At 52.8% G+C, this 20,879-nt stretch overlaps 1 protein-coding gene across 1 annotated transcript; it reads right to left on the bottom strand.

The window, feature by feature from the left end:
* Window positions 1-813: 813 nt before the first annotated feature.
* SLC9A6 (solute carrier family 9 member A6) lies at window positions 814-20,878 on the bottom strand (the record flags this gene model as incomplete). Its single annotated transcript, XM_083797228.1, has 16 exons — window positions 814-4,151; window positions 4,344-4,449; window positions 5,056-5,135; window positions 6,342-6,372; window positions 6,721-6,874; window positions 7,110-7,221; window positions 8,763-8,876; window positions 9,094-9,182; window positions 9,407-9,503; window positions 9,715-9,880; window positions 12,952-13,057; window positions 13,230-13,342; window positions 14,253-14,329; window positions 14,991-15,068; window positions 15,431-15,630; window positions 20,152-20,878. 16 exons carry the CDS (start codon window positions 20,876-20,878, stop codon window positions 3,876-3,878), a joined length of 2,526 nt encoding a protein of 841 aa, XP_083653354.1. The 3' UTR covers window positions 814-3,875.
* Window position 20,879: the final 1 nt, after the last annotated feature.

Here is a 20,879-nt window from a genome sequence, read left to right as displayed (position 1 = left end):
GTTTTCAAAGCAAGCAGAGTTGTTTGGCAACAGCAGAGTTCCTCTGTTTTGCTAGCACAACAGAGCAGCTTTGCTCTCTTTTTTTGTGGTGGGGGATGGCTCAACACAGGCTTGGGCCAGCAGGTGCCGTACGCCCGTGAGCCAGCGCTGCACTGCCCACCTGGACCTGCAGGGTGGGGGACGCCCGTGTATAGGCACGGCTGTGTGGTGGCATGGTCCTTCCCTCCGCTTGCCAAAATCAAACTCACGGCTATGTAAAGGAGGAAGGTAACAGACCTCTGCACTGCTATGGGTGGAAGACAAGGGTTTGTGAGATTTCTGAGGCTGCCCTCCGGCAGTGAAGCGGAGCTACAACGTACTGTAATACCCTTAGAAAAGTGAAGGTTGCCCTTTTAGAAACAAAGCCTTCAAAAGCAGATTCCTGAAGTTTCCCAAATGACCTCAGTATTGAAAGACTGTAAAGCATTTGAACAACAAACCTCTTCTGCTGCTCCCACAGCACTCACAAAACCAATGCAGAGGAGCGATGAAGGGCAGAATCACCTCCAGAGGACAGCAGATCTGCTGCAATGATCCCAGCTGCAAAATCGACAAAAACACTGGGCATAAAAGTCCAGGAGAGCTCAAGACCCGGTTTTGCAAACGCCCCTTGTACTGCACAGGTCCACGCAGGTCTGCAGGGCGGCTGCAAGCAGCAGCACTGCCCCAGTGGGTTTTTGCTGTCCGCGGATGAGCGTGGGGTCAGCAGCTGCTGCCTTCCCTGGCTGCCAGCAGCCGTGAGCAGAGCGGTCCAAGAACGTAAAGCGGCACGTCTTCACTTTGCTACAGATTTATTTCCATGTGAATTAATGAAACAGTACACACAATTCCAGAAAAAAAAAAATCTTTTATAGGCCCATAATCCTTCTTTCACAGTACAACGCAACAGTAAAGGATTTAGTCAGTGTAAACAGAAGGTCCAATAGTGATCATCAGCTATCACAGATCAGCTGCACAAACACCACAACTACAGGGTTAATGCCATTACCACACAAATCGACAGTACTAGTACAAACCATAACTTTACCTACAATGCTTTTTCGTGTGCAAAAACCATGAAAATTCAATTTACAGAAGGAGGGCACCTTCTCTAAATCTCCATGTGAGCTGTAAACTGCCTCCTTGGGGCCGTCCTATCTACTTGGCAAAGGGTCTCAGGGCCTGATTCTCTACAGTAACCCTTAAAATCAAGTGCAGCACACAAACCATCAGGGCTCTGCATCTGAAACCCAGGCAATCATGTATTCTCTGCTGCAGCAGAATCGAGAAAGTAATCAGCTGAGGATGAATCTGAGTCATTTATTAAAATGCTCACGAATTGCAGCTTACATTCATTCTTTCACCAACGCTATTTGAAATAGCCCTGCTTATATGATGTATGGATCATAGCAGAGTTCACAGGTACCCCATAAAATCATCTCTTGTTAACTTTTTTTTTCTTAAATGTACTAATTGAACTGGCATCAAAAGCCAAGGCTTCTGGTAACGTGCTGGCAAACTTTCAGGACGTGGACACATTATTCAAGCGGGAGGGTCAGAGAAAGAGGAATGCCACTAAGGCTATGGGGAGACCTTAGGCTGCGGCCATCGCGCAGCACTCGGCTCCAAGTTTGCACCTTGGTTGGGATTGCCTGGGATGGAGCCCCGCAACGCCCGCACGCTGCTCTCCTGCCTGGAGCCTGGCAGCTGGAGCACGGGAGCTGCCGGCGGGAGTGGGACCCGGCGGCTGCACCAGCGTCAGCTTCGTAAATTGAATTCATAGTCTGACCATACAGGAAAAAACAAGAGGTAGTTATTTATCATACCTCTTCAAAAAGGCAAAACAAAACACAAAATAAAGGATGTAGAAATGATGCAGTAAACCTAAAGTCAACATGTACCTACTTTTTTTTTTCTTTTTTAAACACGTGAAGTTAAGTTACAGATGTCATATAAAATGCACACTTTATGGAATTCCTGCATAGCAGGAAACAAAGAGGCTAGCGCTAATCCAACAGCTACGTTAACAGCGAGACTGCCATTTATTGGTGCAAGGAAGATTTCCTATCTAAATATAAACAGAGCGTACCCCCCTTCTAGAGGAGACCTATGGCAACACCTATACATTTTTTGTTCAGAAGGAAAAAGAAAGGATTTTCTTGGGGATAAACTGCCAAAATAATTAGTTTCACATCCGTAAATTTAAGGCAATGTTACTTAGACCTGAGAAAATGAAAAAAAAAAAAAAAAAAAAATCGATTTTCTCAACTATAAATATACACACAAACTTTCGGTATTTCCTGTCTTCTCCAGCTCTCAGGTGGTGCTGGGGAAAACAGCTGTAGGGAAACTGCTCTGCGGTCTCAGGATCGGATCCTAAGAGATGCAGAGTTTGTTGCAGGGAAAGCTAATGGGAGCTGGGAGAGCTCACCCTCACCTGGCTCTTTTTCAAATATTCTCTTTTTAAACACCTCTGTTTAAGCCTTCCGGAGTGGGTTAACTCCAGAACAGGCTACAGTGCACCAGTAACCCTGAAAGGTTTGTATAACAAAACTGCAGCTAAAACAGACAATAAAACTACATACAGTAAATTTCTGTGCTTCCCCCCTTTCAGGAGGAAAAGAAGGATGTCAGGGTTAACAATTTCACTGCACCTTTAGCCATTCCTGTAACTACAGAGTAAATCCTGTAACACTAGTGTGAAATCACAAATTGTTCTGTGCTCTTCCTTGGGAAAAAAATAACAAAATAAAATCAACTTGCAAACGCGTTTCATTAAATGGTAAGAGACATGAGAGAGATCAGGTGGGGATTACTGACACACAGCATGCTAATGCTAAGGAGTTATTAAACAAAGTGCAATGATTTTGACTATACAGGAGGACGGACAGATGGACAACTCCCCTTCAGTACTACCTAGATGCTAAATACCTCACCTCTGGAGAAGCCTGGAGGTACCGTGTCAGTCTGCAACCATCGAGGACTCTGCGGTCCAGCATGGGCCGTGGCAGCGCTGCACCTCAGCTACATCCATGGCTTCAGCAGAGGAGCTTCACTCGCACAAAGACACTGTCGCTTCCCAAATGTGAATTTGGTTGCCAATTCAGGATTTGATGGCTGCTTCTACAAAGCTGCTTGTGCTAGAACCGAAAGACAGACTCAGCCCTAAAATCTGTGCACACCCTGGGCAGCTTCTGCAGGACCAGCTCCTTCTCCCAGAAGTGACTACAGCACGACCCATGCCTCCATCCCACTCTGGGGGCTCCCCCACTCACGGCTAGCAGCTTGACTGATGTCTGACATTAGCCTGCTAAAGCAGTGGCTTGGGCAGAGCTGACGGGTCACTAAAAAGCAGAAAATCTCTGGATCCCAGCTCAGGTTCCCACACAGCGAACAAGAGTCTGCAGTCTGACTTTTTGCTGACATTTCAAACGCAACTATCCAAAGATCAGAGGCAAAAAAACAACCCTCATCTGAACAGAAAGCAACTCCCACTGTTCACCAGCACCTCCCTACCCCACTCTCCCACGTTCAAAGGATGAACAGGGAGACAGCTCCTTTACTTACCCAGCTGGGAACTAAACCCTTCATCAAATCACACATTAAAGAAGCTCACTGTGTGCAAAAGACTCTTACGCTAAAACAGTTCCACCCTACACAGTGCAGTCAACACAGTTTTTAACTTAAAATCGCAGCTTGTTCTTTACAAGTGCTTGGCAGAGAATATTTATATTCTTCTGACACCATATAAATAATATTTATACAGCTTAGACATTTTGAGACATGCATTAAACTTTAGGTAGTACACATTTCTTGATCATATATGCAAATATTACTGTCAATTAAACCGAGCAACCTTATGCTGGACCATGTCTTGCGCTATCCAGGACGTTTGAGGGTGGCTCCGAATCGTCCATGGGAAGGACCAGGCGTGTCCCCCGGATCACGAGTTCATGGTCCCCAAAAGCCAGCTCCCGATCGAGCGCATCTTCGGAGCTGTTTCCTACGAACCGCCGCGACGTGCCGCTGGACGCAACCGAATCGGTGTTGACGGTGGAGTCCCCGTAAGTCAGACTGATGTCCCCATCGTTCAAAATGAGGTCAGAGTCATCGTCCTTCAGCTGCTCTTGATTCTGGGCAACAAACAGAAGGACAGTGCTGTTTAACCCTTTCTGAAGGGCTGTGTTTGTTTGTCAGCCCGAGTGTCTGGCCTCCCCACAGGCTCCCAGCTCGATGCAGCACCCAAAGGCTACACAGAACTGTAAACACATCAAACTCCACTGACACCACGACAGAAAGGACACCAAAGGTGGCATCGGACTCACTTCGTATGCCTGTGGACTTGTCAGGCACCGGGCAATCGGCCCGCAGCAGCCGGGGAGCGTGGTCGTGAGAGGAGGACCGCTGTGTGTCAGCAGAGGCTTTAGATAGCTGCAGAGAGGGTTAAGGAAGAAAAGGGAAGGCGGCGATGTCGGGGAGTCGAGGGGTGGGATGCAGAGGCAGCAGCAAGGAACTCAGTGTCTTGAGGAAAGAAACACAAAACCCTGGAAGCACAAAAATGAAAGGGATGAGCAACCTGAATCAAATGAGCAAGAGGGACGCAAGTAGACCAGGACACAATTCTGTTAAGAGGTTTTCCAGCGTCACTTGTCCTGTCAAGCTGCACCCTCCGCCTGGCAAATTACTGCTCTGCTAGCTCATGACAAAGCATTTGAAAGGGAGGAGAGACACTGATCCAGCGAGAGGGCTATAAATGGAATGTCCCTCTGCCTCCCTGTCCTCCTGCCATGGGGAACAGGGACCAGAGACCTTTGGAGACCCTTCCAGCCTGAGAGCCCAGCTTTGAACTTGGCCACTGCAGCATTTCCAGTAAGTGCAGGTGCAAACAGCCACAGACACAAGGAAGTGCAAGTCAGAAAACAACCGTGAGATGGGGAAGCAAATGCTGGCTCGTCTGCGAAGCAGGGAGGGAGTCAGCGGAGCCCCTCAGGCACAGGGGACCTGGCACGGCACGCGCTGACTGCAGTTCAAGGATACTTGTGATCGAAGTTGTACCACATGCGGAAGAGCCAGGCGCTTTCTGCCTTTGTGCTCCTCCTCTCGCTCTCCGGGACACCCTGCGAGAAAACAAAACGTTAACAGCGGCAGAGCAACGTACTGAGACCGGGTTACCCAGGGGAATGTAGGAAAATGCCTTCCCACCAGCTCTTTGGAAGAGACCTTTGGGCTGCAGCGAGCATAAGGACGTCACTCACACCGCGACAGGCTAACAGTGCTCGCAGCACCAGGCGCTGCATTTAGCAGCATCTGACGGCCTTAGAGAGGTGGCATCAAACCAGGGCAAGCGCAGAGCGACTGCTTTCCTGCTAGAGCCTTCCAGTTTCTGGCCCCAAGGTTTTAAGTGCATCGGAGCCAGCAACTGCATCCAGACATCGCGCTTAATAGTGACTGACAGGTCCAACCTCCCTCAAATCTCCCTTGAGATTTAATATGCAAATAACCTTGTGCCATGGGCATTCGTGGCTTCCTTTTAGCTGGAGAAAAACGCAAAGCTGTTTGGAGGGCACTGTGTACGTAACACAATTACATATTTCACAGAAATTTGGCTTTCAGATTTACGGCTCCGGGCTGCCTCCTGTATTTGGCACTTTCTCTCCAGGAGGCGAGCAGCCCGATCAACATCTCTGCACAAAACGAACCTCCAAGGTGCAGACCCCACACTGAAATCGATTAGAGGCACAGCCGCAGCACCGCCGGGCCGCAGACACACGGCTGGGGGCTACCAGGCAGGTAGTGCCCGGTGCCGCAGGGCTGCAGCACGTATCGCACCGCGGTCAGCGGTCCCCGCTTGGCCACGTAGCTGCTCGCAGCAAGCAGGAGGGCGCAACAGAGGTGACGGCAAGCCTGAAGATACTACTTAAAATGGGGCAGTGAATGGCATTTCTGTCCCGCACAGGACACTGGGATGAGGCAGAGAGCTTCTGTGTCATGCACGTTTTGATATTAACTTCGAAACCAGTGAGAGACCAAATGTTCTGTGGCAATAACGTGGACTGACTAAGCACTGCAACATTACTTCTAAGGCCTTCTTTCAAACAGAATATAGAAAGCCTCATTATAACTACAGAGGGCACAGGAAAGAGATGATTCCTACAGACTGCAACTTTCACCAGAGGAGCTAAAAAGCCTCCCTCCCCCAGCTGGAAGGGAGCAGAGCGGAGAGGAGCATTCACACGGTCCCAGACAACCCCTGTGCCAGAGGGCACAGCACAAACTCCCCTACCAGGACCGCCCAACGGCGAGTAGCAAAGCCCTGCACTCACCACGTTCTCCTGATCCGCATCCACGCCGACTCTGTGGAGGAGAAAACAAGCACACAGTGAGCACAGGCAATGCCAGGCGGGTACGTGCCACATATCTGGGGGACGGATGGGACCTTCCCATCATCTTTGGGGCAAGCGCAGCGCTTTCAGCAGCTGCTCCCCCTGCACAGGGGGATGCCCCGGAGGCACGTGGAGGAGCGTTTGCCAGCAACAGGCGCCACAGCTCCGCAGGTCCGTGCAGCCGGTCCCATTCGCCCATCTGGTGGCATCACTCCCACCGCCTCACGTCACGAAGCCGCGGGCGCCGTGCGCCCCGCAGCACCGCGCTGATGGGGCGGGTGGCGTGGCGGTGGCCAGGAGCGCCCCGCGCCGCGCTCACCTGATGTTCAGGCAGGACAGCATGGCCGTGGTGCCCCCGCCGAAAACCCAAACCGTGAAAAAGACGATGAGGAGCGTTGTGCTGAACATCATCTGCCGGGCGTAGGTGGCCGTGTCGCGGATGGCCAGGGCGAACGCCATGGCTCCCCGCAGCCCTGCAAGGGGAAGGGATGGCAGAAGGGCAATGTTAGCTTGTGGGACCAGAGACCACATTCACTGTGGGCTTCCCGGCCCGGGACCGGTGCCACACTGCCCAGCCTCCCCTGCCCCGCGTGGTCCAACACCAGTGAGCCCCGGGGAGCCCCGTCCTGCCCAGCCTCTTCTCCAGACGTTGCCCTAAGAGGTTGCTCAGGGTGAGGAATGTTTGGAGGCAAGGATGCATCAACGTACCAGCAAACATCATCATATGCTGTAAATTGGTTCCAATCTTATTTCTCCTCCCCAAATTCAGTAAAAATGACAGCGGGTAAATATTGGCAGCTCTTCCTAGGAAGATAGCAAGCTGTATTTGTACTTGTTAAGGAAACTGTTCTTCCTGTGTCTCCCATTGTATCCCACCTCTGCACGCTGAGCCAGCAGAAGCACGAGGAGCTTCACGAACACCAGTCCTTAGGATGCAAAGACAACAACCTAGCTCCGATTGCTACAGCAGCGCGGGAAGAGCATGCTGCTGCCTCACCAAAGCAAAGCACAGACTGCAATTCAGGAATATCATATAGAGACAAGCGCAAACATATAAGCAAGGGAAATGATGAGAGGACAGGTTAGACAAGAGGAGAAAAAAATCACTGTTTCCCACTGTACGCTCTCCCCTGCTGTGCTCATTTTCCACCACAAGAATTACTTGTCCTTTGCAAAGCCCAGGTTTCACGGCTTCCACAACCTCTCTGACATTCCCCAGCACGCCACACTTCACAGTTTGGCTTGAAGCTATAAGCCAGGTCCCATTCCCAAAGATTATTCAGCAAAATGAAAGCAGCAGCAGCCGAGAGGAAAAAAAAAAAAATCTAATACTCTTTCTGTTTTCATAGCCTGCGAGACACAAGAATCAGCAGCCCCTTCATATTGCTTTTATCTTCGAAGCTGTCTTTTAATACCAGCACCCAGATGGCAAAAATAATCTTGCAGCCAGTATTCAGTGCAGCCTAGAATAATATGCAAAATGCTTCCAGCTTTTATGTTCTTTCCTGAACATCATGAATTTGCATAAGAGATGTATTTCATGATCTTTCTCATGAATGAGCTATTTCATCAGCAAGCTAGCCGGTTCCTACTGAAAAGGCAGAGCACACAATTTCACTCTAACTACCCAAATGCATTTCTAGGCTCTTCACTCCCTTTACCCTACTGCAGCCTTGCAAAAGCTCATCAGGGAAATTCATCAAACCCCGCTGGAAACCCATGCATCAGCACTGGTGAAGGTAACATTTTATTTATCTGTATAAACCTGCTTCAGTGCAGGCAAAGGGTGAAAATAATTCCGCACATCTAACTGGCTTCCCTGTGAAACGAAAACAAAAATTCCTTCAAATCCTCACTCTTCTGAAACACATTAGGGCAGCGTCTCCGCTAGCATCAGCCGGCAGAAAGGGAAATCCTTTCTCGTTACATCATTCAGAGGTATCTACCGTAGCTCTAACTGTTATTTTGAAAAAAAGTATTTTTTTCAGGGTTAACCAAATGGAATAGCACAGAAAAGAGGAAACAAGGAGGTATCAGGAGGTCCCCATTTGCAAAGCTGCTCCTGCACCACGCTGCCACAGGACGAAGCTTGGCGCTCCAGCACCATTTTCACATCCAACACTGAGCCCCTCCCTCAAAAGCTGAGGAGACAGAGAAAACAAAACGAAACAGAAAAGCTGGGAAAAGAATCTCCATCTTCTTAAAATAACCAAAGGCACCACTACACAGAGAAACTCCCTTTTAAAAATAAAGCTAGACTGACTGGGAAAAAAAAATCACATTTGAATGAAAAACACACACTAGGAATGAGGCACCTCTCCCTTTCTTTTCTTGTTTTATAAAACAAACTCCAAAGGATACAAAAGCGCCCACCACGAAGGTAGGGTTGAAGACGTGGTTCTGGAAGGTGAACAGTGCAAGTCCCATGTAGGAGAAGATGAAGTTTTCTGCCAAGAAATTCAGCAGTTCGAACAACTGAAAGAGGAAAACAAATTAAAAATGAATTAAACATAACTCAGATTTAACAAGAAAAACATGTTAGCCCATCCACCACACAATGAATACTTCTGCAGGAGTGACTCCAGCAAAATCCAGCTGTAGACTGGCAGATGCACCTAATTCTGGCTAGAGGGAAAGAAAGAACACTGAACTGCAAATCTGGAGAGGATTAAGGGGACTGAGGAGCTCTCACCTGCTTTGTTCTGTGTTGGGATTCTGTAGATAAGTTGTTATAGGTATAGTGAGCCTGCGTGATCCCACAGAAGAGTACAGCCACCACACCTGGGGAGCAGAGCATCACGTTAGACTCGTGGCCATGAAAAGGGAACTGAGCTGCACCCAGCACTGTAGGGTTTTAAATACAATAACCCCAAACCCCAAAATAACTAAACTTATAGGAGCAGAGGGAGAGTCCCATCTGCAGCCAATACTTAGAGAAGCAAAATTCAATAGCACCATCATCCCTGCAGATTTCCATTCAAATGCAGGGCAGTGCTGGAGCTTGCCTGTAAAGCCACACGCCTCAGCCAGCAGGAACGTGCTCCAGGACATCAAGAAGAACAAGCCGGTCTCCAGCAAGGGGAACTCCCGCAGTTTGGTGAACTTGGTGACGTTGCAGATTGTTAAGGACAACTTGGAGAGAAACTGTAGGCTGAGGGGGATGTCTAATCCAGCTGCGTATCACAGCAGTACTGCACAGCCTGCCCCTAAAAAGGCTGTGGCATTGCCTCTCATTAATTCAGGCAAAAAATCTTGAAACGCTGGGTCCGGGTGAAATGCAGCATAGCAAAAGAAGCAGCCGTTATGTAAACACTTGGAAAAACAACAAAAAGGATATTAAAGCTGTCACAACTCCGGTAGCTGCTCCCATTGCAAAAGACCCACTGAATATCCCCAGGAAGATCCCAATAGACTTGAACATCGCTGTGACATCAAACGTGTGGCTGTTGTCGCCCGCTGGCTGGTACGCAACAATTGAACTGAAAGAGGGAGAAAAAGCACACACAGGAGCGAAACACTCCTTAGTCTGGAGAGAGGGAGATTTTCACAGCGCTGTGGGAGCTTTGCAAAGTGCTACGACCGCTGCAAACCCCGAGCGTGAGAAATCAGAGCATCGGGGAGGCAGCACAGCAGCAGCACGCTCGCCCTGGCCCGGAGAGTTTGGGCTCCCCCTCATCCCCAGCCATCTCCCTGCAGCTCGACCACCCTAAGCAAGGCTCCTTCCAGATGCTACAAAGCATCAGACCAAAACCCATCTCTTGCACGATCCCCTACAAATGAGTTTGCCAGGCGACAGTTCTTCATTTACGATGGCATTTTGGGGGCTTGGCGTCAGCTCTCTGGAAAGCCAGGCACTCTGGGACCAACGCATCCAAGCGGGAAGCCTACATTTCTCTGTCGACGCCACAGAGGCGGCTGATGTGAATATCCCCTGGAGAACTGCAAGTCACTCAGTTTTGCTGCGTTTAACGCGTGCTACGTTCATTTTGCACGGCCCTGGGTTCCGAGGGGAAATCTTGCAGGGTGGCAAGGCGAACGGCGCGGTGCCAGTTCACAACAGCAGCGCTGCTGTCTTCATCCACCAAACTTTCACGTTTCTTTTTGACAAGAAAATCGAAAAAGATTTTCCCTGGTTGGCAGATCAGACAGCCTCGCTGGCGTCCCCCGGCCCGTGCTGGTCACGCCGCTGAACGTGCCTCCCTCCAAACCCCTCAGCAGCTACCCAGAAAGGCCGCGATACAGGCGGGCCCCTACCCATCTCCTAAATCCTGTGTTAATACCGACTCCTTGTTAGCTTTCTTTGATGTAAACTTGCTGAGAACACTAACTTCCTTGTCAGCGATCCCTCGGCCGGCTCTGTTAAAACTCTCAGGCTTGAACTTTAACTAGTTGCTGTTTAACCTCCCGAGTTATGCAGGAACGGAAAGTTACCGTCTCACGAACACGTCCTGCCACCTTCCTCCCTAACAACCAGCCAACACTCTTCTGCACCGTGAGCGATAACCCTACCCCTTCCAACACGTAACGGGCCACTTCCCTCGCTAAAATTCCCTGCTTTTAATAAATTGTATTTTTTCTCCATTGTCTTTTACGCCACAGGCCTCAGACTTCTCCCTGAGATTTAAGTTCTTTTGTCAGTTCCATCTCCTACTTCCCACCCACCAACGCGGCCTCATTCTGGGGTTTTGTTGTTTTGTGTTCGTTTGTTTTTTAATCCAGCCTAGTTTCATTTCCCCTCCATAACTGACTGTGTGGATGTCAGTTTTGCACTTTAACCTACTGCAGCCTTCCTTCTGGTTTTGCTTTTTGCCCCACTAGTAAGAAATTAAAGAGGGAGAAACTAAACTGGAAGGAGCAGGTAGGGGCCCTGGGGCTGCACTGCTCTCTGCCCGCAAGCCGCAGCCCCGGCCCCGCGCCGCTCGCTGCCTTTTGGTTCTGGGTTCGATTCCTCTTTACACGGCCAAATCCTGAATCAGGTTCCCCGCCACCAACCCCACCGGAAAGCACCTCCTCGCGGGATGGGGAGTGGCAAAGCCCGTGGCTTTGTGTGTGTTGCTTCCTGCCAACAGCAAACCCCTGTGCTCGGCCAGACGCAGCTAGAGCCCCTCTTCACCCCAGGGCGATGCTGGCGCCCACCCACGTCAGCCCAGGTGTCCCCCCAAAACCCCCAAATCCTCCACGTTTCCAATCCACCCCTCCCAACCACCGTGCTGTGGAAGCAGAACTGCCCCAGCCGCTCCCCACTTCCACCTCTTCCATGCAACAGGCAAGTGCCAAGCCAAATTTAATAAAGGGGAACCGCAAATAAGAGCTGCAGAGGGTCACTTGTGCTGCTTGGAAGCCCTTGAGAAGTCAACACGCTGCCGGACCAGTCTGTGCACAAACCTTGCAGCAAAACAACGGCTGGCTGCAGCTCAGGGCCGCCGGGTTTGGTGCGAATTACCTTATTCCAGAGGAGGGGGGCTGGACTCAGCTCGTGCAAAAAAGGAAGGGAGGAAATCAGAGCTACAAAGCTGGGAGCAAAACAGTGCAAGGGGCAAATCAGAGCACACGGTGCAGGCACAGACACGCGCACAGACCCACCACAGACTCCACGGCTCTGCTGCTGAGCCCACCGACTCCCGGCAGGCTCCGAGCCCCCGTCTCCTCCCTGCTCGGTGTCACTGCTCAAACATGACCTGGCTGCGCAGAGTCGACTCTCGCGCCAGTGGTGACACATCCAGCATAAAAGCCAGAGTGAGCCATACAAACAGTTCTAGAAACATTCAATTTAGTAAATACAACCCAGGCGGGTGGCAATACGAAGCTCACAATATGTTACTTGCTGCCTCCACATCAGTAAAACCCACGCAATCAGCACGCCGGCATGACAAGTATTCCAGAAATACTTTCTGCATTAGTCTTAGCTATAAGTTAACCTGTCATGACTGCAGGTACTATATATTTCCAAACAAACTCCCATGATGGCAGCACAACGGAAATGCAGATAAAACATGCCCTACGTGCAGAGGACATAAAATATTAAAGAATATTATAAAACACTCTTTAGAAAGGCACCCGCTTTCCAGTTCAGGATACTAACTCCAGAAATACCACCTTTTTGAGGCAGAGAAAGGAGACAGCTGCTTTACCAACTATCTCCACCGAAACAAAAGCGGGTACTTGTGGATGGGAAGGCAGGCAGGTAGGAGCAAAGCCGTCAGCGAGGGGTTCTGGTGGGATTCTGTGGCTGAAAAGCAGAGGTGGTGCTTTTCACATTGCAGAGAGACACGAAAACTTCCTTCTGGCTGGGTCAGCAGGCCATAAAAGAAAAAACACAGCTATCCACCATGCGACAGGAAGCTGTAGCTACAATCCATGCTCTCAAACAGTGGTCTTCAAGGAGGAGGCTGATCAGAAGGTCACTACAGCTTCTGGGAACACTTAATAGGGAAATCTGCTCTGGCCAACACCAATGCTCCTATTTTTACAGGAGCAAGGCCAGGTGGCTCCCCCAACGCCTGACACAGAACATACATAACAATTAAAAATAAAAACAGAACACACTTACGAAGACAGCACTATGGCAACGGCATCATTGAGAACGCTTTCGCCAAAGAGAAGGGCATACAGCTCAACATCAACCTGGAGTTCATGGAATATGGCAAGAACAGTCACTGACAAATAGAAAAATAGAGAGACATTCAAGAAGGTGCCGTTATTGTGGTGTAATCAAACACAAAACATCCCTTTTAGAAAGCTGCCTTCCTGTGAAAGCCTTCCTTCCTTTCTTCCCCTCTTCACCAAATGTAGGTAAAACGAGGGGAAAAAAACAACCATCTAACATACCTGGGTCAGTAGCTGATACGATGGCACCAAAGAGGAGGCAGTCAGTGAAGTAGAAGTCTCCCCCGAGCTGCCCGGTGACCTTCATCAGCGCCACGCAGCCATACATGACGGAGCTGTGGAAGCAGGAGAGACAACAACTCGTACTTGCAGTGCAAGGAGTTCCCCAGAATCTGCCAATTTAACCCCTAAAGTTGTCCAAATACAGGAGAAGAATACACTGAGAAGTCGTATTGCGTGAGCTGAGCCTGGTGAAACAGCAGGGTCTCAGAGCAGAGAGCAGGACCGTGAAATCCAAAGCACTGACAGTGCAGGAGCAAAGCATGGTGCTGGGGAGGAGCAGGTACCACAACTCCTCTGCCAGCACAACAGGGCCAAAGAAAAGCAGCAGCTTGTGGGACAGACCATGACAATCACCTTGCAATTGCTTCACAATGCTTGATGTTAACACGTTTCAACGGAATGACTTTTCGGTTGGCCTGACTTTCAAACGTCCTAAACTTGCAGCTAGGAGCAGATAATGCAGGCGCTGAGTTTGCTTGAATCCCCCTGGATCTCCGGTGGAAAACACCCTACGCAAGCCTGCGCGTTGCTATTCAGAACGGGAATTACCTAGCTCCCTCTGTGCACACAGATAAATAATTTGAAACACAATCTGTGTTTGCTAGGCATCTGCTCCCAGCAAGTAAGGACAGGACATGCATTTACAATCCTGCCCTCTACTCGTGTGTCTCACACTTGTTTGGGCTCCGCTTTCAACAATTTCAAGTCAGCGCCTGTTTATTCTCAGGGATCCACAGAACTTGCCTTGCCACGTGTATAAGCAGTCTGTATGGGATACAGGAAAGCACTGGGTAATGGGGCAGCAGGCACGCTGTCCAGCCAGCAAAAGCCCTTCAAGAAGTGGCATTAGCTGCCCCGCTGAGCAGCCCGGGGAGGCCCCCGGCCCCCGCTGCAGGACAGAGCTCTGTGTCCACACACAGCTCGCAGCCCTGCCGAAAAGCCCCTCCGGCCGCAACCACTCACCCGATCATCAGGCAGGAAATTGCAGTGCCAAGAAAAGCATATGCCAGGATTGATCCCAAGTTTCTGAAGAAGTGCCTCTAGAAGGAAGAAGGAAACGAAACTGCATTACACTTTACTAACAATTTATTTCAAGCCATGCCAGCGGACAGATACCTGTACAGCACCCACAGCAACTTGTGCCTGGCTTGAACACCGTGAGCTGTGTGAGCTTGGCTGAATGGTGCCTCACACAATGGCACACGCAGCCAGACCAGCACAGCAAATGCAGCACTAATAAACAGGAGCGTATCACTTTCCTCATTTTCCTGTACTGGTGCATCGAATAAGGTGCTGCTCCGAGTCCTGGGGACTAATTCCTAACACAGCATAAGTCCTCCTTCCTTCTCCCAGAGCTAAACAGGATCATTTTCCTCTCCCTCCAAATCAGCACTTCAAAGAGCTGCTGCTTCCTAAAACCTTCCGATCTTTAAAGTGTTTCAGAATTCCAGATGGCCTAAAATACCCCTGCATAAACCCATGCTGGAAATGGTCGCAGCTGCTGACCCTTCCTGGGATGAGGGATGGGTGAGACCTACAGGGGCACTCTCAGCCCTGCCTCCTACCATCCTGCGTGTACTGGGAACACTGTACCCAACTCTGCAGCCTTGGCCTGCTGAGCAAGCATTAAAGCACTCTCAAGTATTAAAAATGCTCTGGGGGCAGAGGAACTGAAAGCGTAGGCACTGTAAAGGCACGTACCCTTTTTAAGCTGTAGCCTGCGTAAAATATAATTGGAGGAAGCAATATGTTGAAAAACACCTCAGGATCAAAAGTCACCTGTAAATAAATTTTAAAACAAACAAACAAAAAACAGTTAATCGGTTTGTTAAGATTTCGCAAGACAAAGCGCATAGAATGACATAAAAAATACCCTGTACTCCCACCAGATGAAGGGCTGTTAGGCGAGCATGGAGGAGTCAGGGCTCTTCCAGACGCACAGCCCAGAGCTTAAACAGCTCAGGTTAAGATCAGCTGAAACTAGAGCTTCATTACATTGTGTATTCAGCTTACAATTTATGGGACCAAAGTAAAAACGTAAAAACGCAATAAAAAAAAAATCACGTAATGCAGCAGGTACAGGATTTCTGCATTTGCGTGCACCCCGCGGAGCATCCCTCACCACGAAATCGCTCCCTTACCTTTCTCAGCATCTCGTTATCCTGGACATTGTTGAGCTCCTGGGCGCTGATTTCCCCCTTCAGGGTGTACTCGTAGAACTTCCCGCTGACGTTCACCAGCAGCGTGGCAGGACTGGTCTGCACCTGGCAGCTCAGCGTCACGTTGTTCACATCGCTGGGGACGTGGATGCCGTAGCGCAGGACCACACCGACCAGGACGCCTGGGGAGGGAGGGATGCGTGGTGAGACGAGCAAACCGCCGGGGTGGTCACTGTGAGCATTTGCAGCTGGAAACCTGACAGGAGCACGTATCGCCGGTACGGAAACGCACTAAACCTTTTCATTTTGGCAGGGGATTAAAAAAGGGTGCCAGCGACTCATGAATACTTTGAGGACGGTGAGCATCCCTCGTAAGACCCTGTCTCAAGCCGGAGAGAAGAGATGCACTCAGGCACTGGCCAGCACAGCAGAGATGGTTTTGGGTCACTTTTCTGCTGGTTTTCTGATGGTTTTTTTGGGTCACTTAACCCCATTTCTGAACCACACGTTTATGAAAAAGCTTGCAAACACGTGGGAGCTAAATGGAGACCGCAACACTCCGAAGGCTTCTCCATTTGCCTCCCAGGACGCTCAGGCTCTTCACTGCTGCATTAATTAAAATCTCGCTCTGCGTTTTCCTAGGGGCAGGGCACAACCCCGACCGACACCAACCTCCTTCCCCACCACAGTCCTACAGGAGCAGAGAACGGGCACGAGCTCTGCAGCAGCAGGGACGGAGACCACGGGACGCCCCCAGCACCTCCCGCAGCCAGTCCCCGCGTGCCACCGGGCTTTCACCTGCTCTTCCCTTGACAGCACCTTCCCAGAGCGAGGTTTGCTCATTTTGCTGACAGCCAGAAGAAAAGCCCCCACCTCCCCTGCCAGGGGATGTGATGTACAGCAGGGACACGGCTGGGGCTTAGCTCCTGTGAGCTTCCCGCGTGCTCCAGGAGTAAAGTAAGGAAATGCAAGGCAAGGATGTCAGGGGCATTGGGGTGCCTCAGCACGGCTCCATTTAAGCACGTGGCAGAGAGGTGCGCGACCACCACAGCATGGGGACAGAACACCCAGAAGATGACAAACGACCTCTGAGATTCCATGGGAGATGGCCAAAACTCTTCACTGGGGTAAAGTGAGCTTCAGAGGGTCCTTACATCTGCTTAGGACTATTAAGCAGCTTCAAACAGTTGCAGTGAGAGCACAGCGTAAAGTCACAGCCTCAAAAAAGCAGAAAGCCAGACCGGAAGGCTCATCCACCTCCTACCCTTGCAACTCTGCTCCTACAGCCTTCCGGAGCCACCCCCTTTCAAAAAAGCCAATTTCAGAGCTTCAGGCAAGAGTCAGAAACCTCCCACAGCAGCTGCCTGTCTTTTCTCAGCTGGAAACCCACCCCAAGGCACCTTTTGACGCCGGGGCTCACCGCTTTGAAATGAGATGCCCTGCAAGGAGGAAGGAGGGAGAGGCTTTGGTTGCGGCTGGAAATTTAGAAAGGATCCTGACTCACCCACCTCTCGCCTCTTAATCCTTGTCCCAGAGCAGGGCTACATCTGATAGCAGCCGTGGTCGGCCTCCCCGTCTCGCCTGCCCACGCAGCTGTTCCCGGCCCCGCGTGCCGGCCGTGCTCCGGCCGGAGCCGAATTCCCGCTCCGCCCAGCAATGGGAGAAGGGAAAGGGGACGGACAGACCTGCAAGAAACCTGCCAAGACCGCTGGGCTTGGGGCTGCCAAAGTTTGTCTTGCCCCGTAGCACACGCAGAGCTCCCTGCATGAAACAGAGCTGGGTGGGAAGAGACGTCTGCGTGCGCAGCCACATCCACACGCACACAGGGCGCTCGGGCACCCAGTCCGAGCCAGCCTCGCACCATCAGCTCCCAACACCGAGACACGACCGGAGTCGCCTAGAGGGAAAGCTGCAGGGTGCCGTGCCTGAAGCCGAGAGCTCTGGTGTAGGAAAAAGCCCAACTGTGGGCTCACGCTGACCTTCCCCACGCACCTCCCACATCAGGGAGCTGGCTGGCGGCACCCGGGACACACCCGACCTGCTAGCGGGGTTTTTCAGACCCCCAAACCAACCAGTCCTGCGCTAACGGGACCAAGGCCAGAGCTGGAGTACGTCCTCTTGCTGCCGACGGCCTCTTAGGAAGCGGTTGGAGCGCTGCTGGCGCTTGGAGGGCTGCCCTAGCAGCAACCCGTGAGCCGTGCCCCACCGGTATCAAAACGGATTTGCTGCCAAAAGTTTTACAAAAGGGAGCCCTGGGAGGGAGCTGAGCGGGGGGACCCGACACCAGGAAGCTGACAGCTGAAAGCTGCAAGGAGCGAGGGGCTAAAGGCGAAGCTGGAAAATGAACTGAGTTCTTCTGTGCAAAGTGCAAAAGATTATTTTCATTGCATTTATCCCAACTTCATTAAAAAGACCAAAAACCCGTGGGCTTTTTTTTTTTTTTTTTTGGTGCTACTGAACACTTCTGAGCTAAGATTTAAAACGAAGACTAATATATTACCGTTCCGGCACTTAACAACAATGGCAGCACGCAGGAACCCCCAGGCAGGCATTAATCTGGACACCGAAAGGAAAGAAAAATGCAGCGAGCACCTGAGAGCGTCACGACAACAGACAATCGGGACGTCTGCAACCCAGGGGCCAACCGGGAACCAGTAGAAGGAAACTAAACTTCTAGAGAAGTTCCTGCCACGTCCACCACCAGACTCCGAGAAGAAATGAAACAAGACTGCTCATTTCATTGTCCTAAATGTTGAGTACCCAGGGTACGGGAACCTAATTTTAAACACTGAAATGAAGCCCAGGGGCTGCTGAACGTGTATTGCCTATCACTGTGAAACAACTCCAGCTCCTGAACAACAGCTCTGAGCCAATGGTGTAATTTGTAAGGTAAAAAGCCACCCGAAGCAACAGCTTATAACTTGGGGTAAAAGCGCAGGCTGCGAGGAAACCCGGATGGATTTCAGCAGGAAGAGATGTGGAAGTTTGGACTTAGCTGCCGAGGTTTCTTTAATTAGAAAAAAAGACAAGCTTTTACAAATCGCTTCTTTGCCCAAATGTAAAGGTCTGTTTTGCAGCCTGCCTGCTGCAGCACTTCCACATTTTCCACCAACTTCCCCTGGGCTGAAAGCATCAGAGGGGGCCAGGCACAGCGAAGCAGAAGCGGCACCTGCTTTGCTCCCGGCAGCTTGCAGGCTGTTGCTGTAAAACAACAGGTCTCGACGCTCCTTTGGGAACTAACACATCCCTTTTCCTATGGAGGCTGTCTGACCTGAGAGGGCGATGCCAAAAGCCTTGAGAGCAGACAAAAAGTCAGGGTTTTGACCAGGCGGGTGAAGTTACTTATTTTGCCAGCAACTCCCTGAGCGCCGTCTGCAAAAGAGCAGACGGAAAAGATGCATTTTACGGATCATCGGGAGACCGAAATGTCACGGGGCTGGGCTCTAGGACCAAGAGGGGAGCCCACAGGGGCAAGGGAGAACAAGGGGAAGACAAGTGCAGCAGCAGGGGTCGGGCAGGCGCAGCTCCTTGCCGGGAGGTGACAGAGGTGCCCTGAGCAGCACGGGCAGCGCAGGCAGCAGCCTCACCGAGGGCTTGCAGGAATTTGTAAACGCAGCCCGGCGTTTTGGTATTTTGTGCCCCCGGGGCTGCAGCAAGCTTCTCCACCCCTTCGTTCCGAAAGACGCCTCCAATTAACTGAAACTTAGGGTAACAAAAGCCAAGGGCCTGAATGCACAAAGCCGCAGCCTTCAGAGCTGAGCTTTCCGCCGCGTGCGGTGCTCAGCCACACTTCTGCTCCCACCAAGCCCGGTCGCACATCGCCTGCGACCCGCCAGGGGAGGGAAAGCACCAAGAAGAGACGCGGACTCCAGCGCTCACCAGAAAACGCCTTTTCAACCCTATACTCCATTGACCTCGCCTAGGTAAGCATCCGTGGCTGTGTTAATCATTCCCCCAGCGCAACTCCCAGCCCTGCTTTGGTCGAACTCCAAGTCGTGCCGGGTGACCCCGGACGAGCCACGCGCTTTATCTCCTTGCCATGGCCGGGGCACTTCGGGAGGCCACGTCACCCCAGTCCCGGCAGCACCTCTGGCGACAGCAGTGGCGGGCCACCATTAAAACCCAGCCGGCGAGAGGCCCACTCCTCGATCCACGGCCCCACTCCAGGGGCACCTCACCGAGGTGGGAGGAGGACCAGGAGCCCCGAAAGCCGGAGCTCACGGCTCCCCGGGCAGCAGGACACGGCTGCCAGCCCCACGGGCCTCCGAGCGCCGCAAAGGGGCAGGCTGCGGGTTCTTCTGGAAACGGAGGTGCTCCGAACACGGGCTGCGAACCCAAACTCCGGGCCTGCGGCACCCCGGGACGTGTCCCTGCTCTCGGCCTGAGCCCCGTGCCACCGCTCCCTGACCCGTGGCCGCCAACCCCGAGCGGCCGCAGCGGGTGCTTGGCTGTCACCGGGCGAACCGGGACGGGACCCCCGGCCCCCTACAAGCCCCTCGCCGCTCTCCACCGGCAACGGGAGCCCCTCCGGGGCACACCTCGGGCACGCCGGTGCCGGCAGCACCGGCAGCGAGCACCGCCCGCCCCGTGCGGGTCCCGTTCCGGGGCGCGGGGCCGGCACCGCCCGGTGCCCCCCGGGGCCTGGGGGGGGTTGGGGGGGGTTGCGGGGGGGGCTCCGGCGGGGCCGTGCCCGCGCCCCTCACCGTAGATCATGGCGAGCCCGGTCTCGTGGAGGAAGCGGGCGCGGCGGTGCTTGAAGAGCCATATGGTGAGGATGGTGAGGGTGAGCAGCAGGATGAAGACGAGCAGGTTGGCGCTGTCCTGCCGGTGGCTCTCCTCCGCCGCCTTCTCCGACACGATCTCCTCCTCCAGCGCCCCGGGACGAACCGCCCCGCCCGCCGCCGCCGCCGCCGCCCGTACCCACAGCCCCGCCGCCAGCACCGGCACCGGGCCCGGCCCCGGCCCCCGCCGCGGCCCCGCCATCGCCCCGGCCCGGCCCGGCCCGGCCCGGCCCCGCCGCCACCAGGAAGCGGCGCTGGGCGCAGGCGCCGCCCGCACGGAGCGGGGCGGGGCGGGGACGGCGGCGCCGGGAGCCCGGATCGGGACCGGCCCGGGAAGGGGGGGGGGGAGCGGGGAACGCCGGAGGGGGCGGGGGGGGGAGGGAGAGCGCCGGTTGTCGGGGCACGGGGAGCCGGGCAACGGGCGTGGGGGGCGGGAAGGGCTGGGACAGCGGGCGGCCGGGAGGGAGGCGTGAAGGAGGGGCGGGTGAAGCACGGAGCGGGCAGAGCCCGGGGAGGTGGGGGGGGAGCGGCACCGCCCGATGGCCCCGGGCCCGCCTGAGGAACCGGGGGCCGGGCCGCGCCCCCTCCGCCGCTCAGGCCCCGCCCCCCTCCCCGGGCCCCGGCTCCGGTGCCGGCCCCGTGACGCCATC

This window comes from Anser anser (assembly GCF_964211835.1).
Source record: "Anser anser genome assembly, chromosome: 13".
NCBI lineage: Eukaryota > Metazoa > Chordata > Aves > Anseriformes > Anatidae > Anser > Anser anser.
This window is presented reverse-complemented; position numbering and strand designations above follow the sequence as displayed.